The 10540-nt window shown below is 36.4% G+C and overlaps 1 protein-coding gene across 1 annotated transcript; it reads right to left on the bottom strand.

The window, feature by feature from the left end:
* Positions 1–443: 443 nt before the first annotated feature.
* On the bottom strand, positions 444–10245 carry LOC118739967 (zygotic gap protein knirps-like). The gene is made up of 3 exons (XM_036471470.1): positions 9555–10245; positions 3817–3894; positions 444–2964 (listed from the first exon to the last, which is right to left on the bottom strand). Exons 2-3 carry the CDS (start codon positions 3892–3894, stop codon positions 1360–1362), a joined length of 1683 nt encoding a protein of 560 aa, XP_036327363.1. The 5' UTR covers positions 9555–10245; the 3' UTR covers positions 444–1359.
* Positions 10246–10540: the final 295 nt, after the last annotated feature.

The following is a 10540-nucleotide window of genomic DNA, read 5'->3' as shown; positions in this document are numbered from 1 at the left end:
GATATCCTCTTGACTAAAATAAATTAAAAACTAACACAAATTAAAAAAATAAAATATCTAAAATAAAATAAAATAAAATAAAATAAAATAAAATAAAATAAAATAAAATAAAATCTAATAAAATAAAATAAAATAAAATAAAATAAAATTAAATTAAATTAAATTAAATTAAATTAAATTAAATTAAATTAAATTAAATTAAATAAAAGCGAGAATTTCTTTTAATTAGACATCCTTCATTTATACCTCACCGCAAACCCAAATTTTTCCCACTTGAAAGACAGACACGAATATTATTTTTTATTTTAAGGTTTCTTTATTACTGTTTTAAAATTTTCTTAAAATTACTTATTTTAGCTCAACGCAATAATAATCAAACAAACTCAAATCTATCTAATATTATGCTAAGACACTAAAAACAAAATATTTGGATTTGTGCAATATTTGAGCTAAAATTAAAGGATATAATTTTTAAATTTTTGTAAGCTATTTACAAGTGAAAATAAAGAGTACATACCTATATAAGAGACTTCATAAAACAGAAAAATCCAATTTTACAGAATTAGTGTAATACTATAAATTTACAAATAATTGATGGTGCAGCTAAATCATGTTTTTTCCTTTTTTCGACTTTCCATATTATTTAACAAACACTCATACAAATCTGCGCCACTTTGTTGTTATAAATAATTTTCCCATTTTCTACTAAAACCTTACGTAACTATTTAAAATATTTGCATTTGCATTTGCATTAATTAAATTAAAATAGACTAAATGCGACTAAATCGCGATTAAAATCAATTACATTCGAATATTTGGATCTGGATAAACACATACGCATGCATGTACATATGTTTGTATTGCTTTGATGAATAGTTGCCGTCTTACGCTCATTTATTGCTGCTTTTTCCATCGTTTGTTTGCACGGTATTGCCATCTCGCTTCAACTTGTATTTGTCGCAGGCTAAAGCCCAATTAAAATACAATATGCCCGCAACAAAACGAAAGAGAGGAGGTGTGTGTGTGTATGTGTGTGCCTCGAAATCTCCATCTAATACATTATGGTAAGCTTCTATGACCGTTAGATGAGCGTGAGCATATGTAGGCGTGTGAATTCGATCGAAGAGCGGCAGGAGAGCGCATTAGCAAGCTACATATATAACTGTATGTGTGTGTGCACATGCATATGTGCGCTTATTTGCATTTTTTACAGTTGCGTCGATCAAAGCCCACAAAAACCAGCATGAACGTACAAACGAACAACAGCAACAATCAAATTATTGCTTTATTGGCAGCGAGTGAACTCCTCCCACAGCGCCTACTACAAGTCTCAGCTGAGCGCCGGCGCCAACGTCTACTTTAGACGCATACAAAGATGCCATGCAAGCTTGTCGCTGACGCCGTTGACACCGCGGAACCATGCGACGATGCATAACCCACTGAGCTGTAGCCTTCATCGATCAATTTCTGCCGCTTACCCACAGCGACGCCGCTGGCATCCGACGAGGCATCCGATTCGCAGTGTTCACTGTTGAAGTGAAAGAATTTGCGACGCACATCAACCGCCGTTGCCTCCTCTTCGCTCGATTCGCAATGCATATCGCAGTCGCCACTGCCGCTGCTGGTGTTGCAGCTGTGCGTGGAGGCGCGTGATATGGAGCTGACCGCCTTCATGCTGAGATCCATGGGGCAATCCTGCGCGTCAGCGACATCGCTGGCATTCTGCGGCTGTGTACTTGCAGCGCTGGTGCTTTCAGCGCCAATGGAACAGACCGAGACTGGTGAGAGTGACTGCATTTTGGCGGCAAAGGAGAGCGCGGCAGATTCAGCGATGGCGCTAGCAGTTGGTGTTGGTGAGCTTGGCTGGTGTGTTGGGGAATTGACTGAGTTGGGCGTGAGCGCTGATGTTGGCACCGGTACGGAGAGTGGTGGACTGCTGAGCGTGGGGATGGTGTGTGGTGTGGCGCGTATCGCAATGGGACTGTGTATTTGGTGGGGGTGGGGGTGGGTGTGGGTGTGGGGGTGCAACTGTTTTTGTTGGCGCTCTTGCTGTACTTGGTGGTGCACACGCTGCTCGCTGGAGCGTTGTGTAGATGATAATGCTGGTGAAGGCGAATGCACATCCAGTTCATCGTCCTCATTCTCATCACCGCCCCCAACGCACAACTCCGGTGAATGACGCGCGGCTTCTTGTTGCTCGCGCATTTGCTGCTCTGCAGCTGCTGTAGCCGCAGCGGCGGCGGCGGCGGCGGCAATTTGCGGTGAGTAACGATGCGCCGAATCAGCGGAGGCAGCTGAATCTACAGACTGACGATGCTTGTACATTTCCGAACGATAAGCGGCATCAGCGGCCGCTGCAGCGGCGGCGGCGGCATTTGGATGATAAGCAGCCGCAGCAGCAGCGGCTGGGAAGAGCAAATGTGGTGGCAACTGGAAGGCAGACTGCGCTGCGCCCATGCTCGGCAGCGAGCTCATCATGCTGAAGAAAGGCAACGAGCCAGCAGCGTCGGCGGCCGGGTGACGCGCGGCAGACATGAAAGGTGCTGCTTGAGCCATCATGTCGGGCAAATGGTAGCCAGGATAGCCGAGCAAGCCACCAGCGGCAGCCATGTGTGGGTTGAGCGATTGCATATGTTGTTTGGCAGCAGCGGCGGCGGCGCTGGCCATATCGCCATAGCCGCCGGCATTTGGATTCGCGGCTGGATTACCGCCGGCAACAGCAGCTGCGGCTTTGTTCGCAGCATCGATGGCCTGCTGTTGTTGTTCCTGCAGCAAGCAGTGGATCTTGAACCAATTAGAGCGGCGACCATAGCGGGAACCACCCTTCGACATGCCAACTGCGTAGCATTTGCGTAGGCGGCAAGCCTTGCAGGTGGTACGATTTTTCTTGTCGATGACGCATTTACCGCTGTTCTTGCATTCGCTAATCGAGGAGAGATTGTTGTACGAGCGGCCGAAAAAGGACTATAAAGAGAGAGAGAAGAAGAGAAAGGGAATTGATTAGTTAATTTTGAAAAATATACGTTGTCGTCGGTATTTTTTTTCTGCAAAACAGGCAAAAAATTTTCGCATTGTTGGCCTTGCAGAATTTTTCAAACCCAGTTTCTTAACTGGTTTTTGTTAATACTTCGAACACAAAAATGTTTTATCGAATTGACTTTTTTTGGAATAATTCTAATTTTTTCGAACTCGATTAGTTTCGATATTAAAAGAACTCGATTGTTTCCATTGTAAACTGGATTTTCGATATTCGATATACGTATTATATAGATATCGAAAATTCTAAAATCTAGTTTTTTCGAAATCGGTTTTTGCAATAACGAAATTTTTGAAGTTAAATATTTCAAACTTCAAAAAAATTTTGGTTTTCGTTTTTTTTTGCATTTTTTTCTATAAGTTTTCTTCAAATATAGTTTCTAAAAATTAACCGAATTTTTCGATTTTTGATGTTGATTATTTTGAAATTTAAAAAATTTTCGTTTTCGTTTTATCCAATTTTTTTTCGAATGTAATTTCTAAAAATTAACCGCTTTTTTAAATATCGAAATTTTTTCGAACTTCTTTCTTTTAGGTTTTTTTTTTGTTTTAAATTTCTTTCGATAATTTTTTTTTTTGGTGTTGGACTTGCTCTATAAAATAACCGAATTTTTTCGAGTTTTCAGACAGGTTCTGTAATTCACTTTCGTGTGAATTTCAACCGAAGTCACTTTGAATTCAAATTGAATGGGCTTTAAATTTACTCGGAAGTAAATTGCAGTAGCTGTCTGAAAAAATTTACATTTTCAACCTCTTAAAAAATTTTTGTTCAACACTTACTTTGCAGCCCTCACATGTGAATGCGCCAAAGTGAAATCCGGCAGCTGGTTCTCCGCAAACTTTGCATGTTTGATTCATCTGTAAAAAAAAAAAAATAATAATCAGTGATTAGTCAGTGGAAAGATAATAAAATTTTTTTAATACTTTTAGATATATGAACGAATTATATTTTATTGTATTTATTTAAAGTTAAACAAATTATGAAATTTTAGCGGAGTGTTTTCCATTCCATAAAGTTGTCGACTTTTAGTTGAGTGTAATTCTAGTTTTAATCTTTCAAATTTATGTAATGTTAGATCATGAATTTTGGGACACGACTTTCACAACAGCTTTTTCGCACTAATTTACTTAGGTCTGACGCAGTTTTTTCTTTGCAATCTAACTAACCATATTTAGGCCCACTTCGGGTATGCACACATCCATCATCTCAGCCATCTATTGATACACTAATTTCTTACACTTTAAAACTTTGTTTCGCTTCACTAAATACGCTGAAAGTGTTTTCTACTTTTTTTCTTTCGCTCCTATCGTTGTTCCGTTACCACTGACGTTTGTCGCATAAATGCTGCATATGCTTAACTCGTCCGTTTTTTATAGGCGATCCTCAAAAAGGAGTGTATACACAGCTACTGCGAAAGGAGAGGCCGTGCAAATTATCGATGCAAGAAATATGACGTAGAATATGTGTTGGTGTTTGTGTATAAATGCCTTACTCTAAAGACCGCGCAATTTGCTACCTAAGCTGAGAACTTTGCAAACAATAACTTGAAATGAGTAGCCATGAAAAATGTATGCAAAAAAAATGCGTTTGAATAGCCGGCGGCAGGTATGATATTTGAAAGAGCACTCATCTAGTTCTAGATATTCATTCTTTCAACTAGCCATTTAGGCAGGCAGTCAGTTCAAGCTTATGCATAATTATTTGTTATGTTGGTTGAGAGTGATGCTTTTCTGTAGCGATTGTTGTTGGAGGAAATTATATAATACTACGCTTAAACGCTTCACAACGCTAAACAATACATGGTTATAGCTAGCAGTTCCACTCCTATTGCTTATTTCCTAGCGATATACTTGACAACTTCATCAAAAATGCGCCTGATAACTTTCACAAAAAATGCAAAATAGCAGCAATTTTCGCCTGCAAACCAGCAAACGGATATTTTGTAAATTTTTGCAATTTTCCGTTCATGCTTTAACTGGTTACATACATACATGTAGACGCTCATAAATCATGCCCACCTTGGTTGCTGTCATCACTACCTTCTACTTAATATCTTTTTTAGCCATTTTGCACGCTTCATTCCTGGTCATTTGACGTTGACGTAACCTTGAAGCGTGTGCATTATTTTGAACGTCACTCAGCGGGTGTTTGGTCATTAAAAAATGTGGTACTGCGTTAGTTTTTTGGCTAATATTATCTGCACTGAAATTTCTGTTTTTGAAGACACCTTCTTCTTGCCATCGATCTTCTACATAGTAAACTGTTGCGAATTTCTCATTTGTTTTCTTGTTTATTTAGAGTTTTTTGCAATCTTTGTTTTTTAAGTGCAATGTTTAAGAAATATTTTTCTTATTTGCTAGAGCGTGACTTTTCGTAGAATTAGAGATAAGCGTGAAAATTGCAAATATTTCAGGAACAATGTTGCTTGTGAACGGTGAGCACCTTTTTTAGTTTTGATCAGGGACCGAACATAACAGTTATTGATGAAAACTGTCATGGAAAAATTCACTATCAAGGAAATGTGCTACAACTAAGTGATACATACCAATCGATTTGTTTTTTCACCGAGAACTAAATTTGAAACAAAAATTTTATTTGCAATTTTTAAGCAACATTTAAAAATATAACAATTATTTTTTTATATTATAAATTCAAAATAACAATTATTTTTTACTTTTTCCTTTGTATGTCGCAGATAACAGTTATCGAAGACTTTTTGTAAAAGTCATCAATAAAAATCAGTCACCGACTTTTATTTTTTTAAATCATTCGTATAAAAGTCATTGACATTTTTCGCTGTTAAGAAGGTCTTGGGAAACAAAAGTTTACTACTACTTATACAAATGACTTTTATATGTATGATTTAAAAAATAAAGGTCAGTGACTGATTTTTATTTATGACTTTTATAAATTAAAGCCTTCGATAACTGTTATTTAAGACATATAATTTAAAAATCGAAAATAACTGTTATTTGCATTTTATTTAGATTAAGATCTAAAATAATTGTTATTTTGGATTTATAAAATAGAAGGCAGAAATAACGGTTATTGAAGGAGTAATTAAATAAAAGTCAAAAAACGATTGTTAAATAGCGATTTTTTTAATAACAGCTGTAAATGTTACGCCCACTAGTTTTGATTTTACTTAAAGATCGCATGTCCAACAGTAGTAGTGAAAGGGATTGTAACACAATTTCTTAGGCAAGCAAAATTTTAAATAGTTAAAAAAGTATACAAATACTGAATAGCTTCGATACTAAATTTCAGATACATATAAACAAGAAGTGTTAAAAATAATCACCTATGCAGCAACGGTTTTATAAAATTACTTTAGAGCTTTTTAAAAACTTACTTAGTTTTGTTTGAAATTTTGGATTGCCCTCAACATTTTTGCACCGTATCTTAAACCTCAAAAAAAATAGTTTTACAAAATTTTTCCCTCACTCAAACCAATGCAGATTTCTTGAGCCTGAGCTATGTAAATACCACATATATACATGGTACATACGTACATGTATGTGTGTACATATGTTCATATACCTTTGGTTATGGTTCTGCTCAGATTGTATTCAATTTTCTACCGCACAAGAAGTCATAATTAAACTAGCCAACCTCTACAAATCTTATGTTATGCAATGCTAAAAACCATAATGCATTCCCATGACAGTTACCTGTTTTTTGCAACTAAGTTGCTCTAGTTTTGAGAAGAAAATGGGATTAGTGTAAATGACATACAGCTCACAGTGTATGAAACCATGAAACCGCAAGTGTTAAAAAGAGACAATTGAAATTTGTATAGTTTAAGTATAATTGGCGTAGAAGTTAAAGGCCAAATATGAGGACGTAAAAGGGAAAGCACTAAATACGAAGTGAAGTAACTAGTTGTGCAACAATTTATCATTTATCAACTAGCCGGGGCAGGTTAAATAATATTTGCTTGAAATATAAGTATTTGAATAATAAATATTAGGAGTTCGAGAAACCTGCTTACCTACTTACGATCGATTGTTTTCTTTAAGCAAATTTAAGATTTTAAATAACTAGAAGACCAGGCGAACCTCGTCCCGCCCAAAATTAATTTTTTATTGAAACATTCGGTCCAACATTTTCACCGACAATTAACCTTTGTGTTGGGTTTTGCGATCATCAGAGGGCATATCCTCCATTTCTCTCTTAAATAACCAAATGAAAGCGTTATGTTCGTGAAGAAGTTCTTGCGGCAACAATGATCCGGTTCAATGGTGAATCGTCCTTGATTCTGTATAGTACAGTTGGTGGAACTTTCAAAATTGGGGAGTATCTATGGTCCACATAAATCTAATATACATAATAATAGACTTATTTCAAACAAAATATCATAATTATCTTGCAATTGTATTCGTATATTGACCCTACAAAAAAAAAGTTCACTAACATCTTTTCACTCACAAACACACGTACCGAAGAATTGTTTATGTCTATACAGATAGGTAAAGGTTCTGTATGTCTGGAAGGTGACATGCTCTCTTTCCAATAGCCCCCACTTTTGTTCATGAGTATGGGATTAATTCAAATATCTACATACCAAGTTCCAGGACTCTACTACAAATATATCTAGAGATATACGGTATGAAAAATTCGATTTGTATGGGTGATGCCATGATATATCAAAATTATTATCAGCCTATAACCACCATAACAGCCGTTTGTGGGATCACCTCTTATAAAAAGTAGGTATTTCTCTTTATTTAATTAGTTAATATAATAAGTATAGATAAATAGCCAATACCCGCATGTTTTGCGGCGCCTTAAAATACCTTTCGATCTGAAAAACAACCATTCAATTCTATTCAATGTACAATAAGGAAGCTTTTTTCGAATACATCGGTCCCTGGCCCACCTATCGGAAAAAAGGATCCGATACGCCAATCTAGGCAAAAATCTACTTACGCGCCAAATATCAAGCATACGATAATTACGGTTTTACCGAATACATTGGCCCCTAGGAATTCGCACCTTAAATGAGAATTTTCCGATCTCTCTCTGGTCCACTTACCGGAAAAAATGATGATATATATTAACCCAGGAAAAAGGCCACCTACTTACCAAATTTCAAGCAAATTGGACCATAAATAAGATTTTTTACTTTTTACTCAAGCCGTGAAACTATACTTCAAAACAGTGTTTTAGTCATTCAATTTGGGGAAGTATTATGAGAGATGTGGCGCTTTTTTTACCGGATACAGTGCTTTCAGCTCTCTAAAACACCCAACAAATGATCAAATTTAAACAACGTGACTATTTTTCGCATGTACGTGTGTTTCTCCCCTCCAACATGAGATATCATTCATTAAATTTGATAAAATGTTAAAGGAGATATCGTAACAGAAAAATATCTCTCACAAATATGTACATACATAGATATGTTATTAAATTATCAAGCAACTAATAATCAAGATACCGATTTTAAGAGATCTACATATGCTTACGCTACCATCAAGCATGAAAAAGTTTATCGAAAATTATAGCCAACCAACGTAAGACAGTGGGCTCCCATCCCCTTAGGAGCTCTGCCGTTTTTGCCGCATTTTGCTGGGAGTGTCAGCACTTTCGTTGCTATCGAAGCCCTCATGGTCCAGAACCAACCACTAGGTAACTCTGCTCAATTTCGAAAATTTCACACAGAAAGGCTGAGGTCCGATCAGGCTCCGTTTGGAACGGCATTTTGCTGGGAGTGTCAGCACTTTCGTTGCTATCGAAGCCCTCATGGTCCAGAACTAACCACTAGGTAACTCTGCTCAATTTCGAAAATTTCCGCCTGGAAAATTTTTGGATTTACGCTCATTGAGACGCTCTTTTTAAATCTAGGTTCATAAACGCCAGCCCCAGTGTTCCCATCCCATCCCTGCGATCCCGCGCTGAACATGACGATTACCATTTTACATATATATATAAAGTCTTGGACTTTTTGCACAAAAAAAAACGTTTACGAGCTATTCACACACGCTCTGAGAGAACTGTTTAATTTGGCTTGCGCTTATCAAAGTCATCTGCAAATGGCGGGAAAGTTCTAAACCTGAACATAGTTCTGATATTTTTTTTTGCAAGGTAGTGAATTTGATCTTGAATCCTGCTAAAAAAGCAACAAATATTTTATTGATAAAAAATTAATTTTTAATACAGATGAGCTTTAATTTTTAGTTAAATTTTTAGTCCCCATAAATTAGCCCAGAATAAAATTTATTTTTGAGTCTTCCCTGAAAAATTTATTAAGTCTTCATTATGATTTTCGAGACTTGAATTATATATTTCATAAAGGTTTAAAGAAGAAATATTCAGTGTTAGAAAAAACATTCGAAAGTATTTTTTTATAAATCGGTTAACTATCAGGCACCGAAAATTTCATACCAATATTTTAATTTTAATTCATCGCATGACGATTTATTTTTTAATTATTTTAATCAAACATAATCGTCAAAAAACTAAACCTGCATGCGAATACGTCCTACTTTATTTCTTATTTTGTAATAAAACTCACCTTTTGGTTTTAATTCTTTAGTTTCCTTGTTTGAGAAAAATCTTGAAACTGTATACTCTGTAAGCTGTATCCACTTGCAACACCCACTGATCAGCTTTCGTGTTTTTTTTTGCTACCTTTGTTTTAATATAAACTTTTTAAATTTTCCGAAGAATAAACAGATTTTTCTTGAACGCGTATTAGCACTTGGCGTAGTTGAATGTATTCCTCAGAAAACAACAGTTTTTATTGCACAATTTTCAATAAAATATATAGTAAAAGTACTTTTTCTGCAAAGCGTAGTTGCTTGTCATTTGTTGCGGCGGCACTTTTTTTCTTTAATTATATTGTCACATTAATTTTTATTACTCGTGTAAACTCTTTCTTCACTCCTTTAAAGACTTTGATCACAAGTCCATATCGAATTGTTTTACAAAAAATACAAAAAAAAAGAGTTAATTTGCTATGCGCTTCAACGCAATAACTCTTCTTCTTAGTTAGTTCCTCGCTTAAAAACAACTCAAAAATGAAACTGGTCTTCAGAGTTGTTTACCCGTTTTTTTATTTTTGTTGTTTTACGTCGCTCTTACTTCGCGCGTTGCACGTTTTCTACGCTTCGACAACTGGCAGACAACTGAGCTGAAGTATGTTTCAATGTCTTACAAGAAGCATATTTTTATTCGGATACACGTTTTGTACTAGGTACGCTCGTCTGCCGCCTGCCATCTACTACTACTACGCCCTATAAGCAAACTTAGCTAGCACTGAAGTCAACTCTAAAAGCAGTCAAAAGAGTGACTGGCGCACACTCAAGAGTCAGTCAGTAAGCAGAGACAGAGACATGTGTACCTAGTTGGAAGAAACAAACGACTTGACACAATACAAACAACCACCGTACCAAATGTTGCCACCAGGTGAGCGGATGAGCTCTGAGGCTGGATGTATGTCTGCATGTTGTGGCAGCAGCAGCGATCGCAGCATAAAGAGCAGCAGCAACGTAAGCGACT

The sequence above is a fragment of the Rhagoletis pomonella genome, unplaced genomic scaffold, assembly GCF_013731165.1.
Source record: "Rhagoletis pomonella isolate Grant_MI unplaced genomic scaffold, Rhpom_1.0 Rhpom_scaffold_00005, whole genome shotgun sequence".
Lineage (NCBI taxonomy): Eukaryota > Metazoa > Arthropoda > Insecta > Diptera > Tephritidae > Rhagoletis > Rhagoletis pomonella.
Note: the sequence above shows the minus strand (reverse complement) of the source record. Positions and strands in the feature narration are given on the sequence as shown.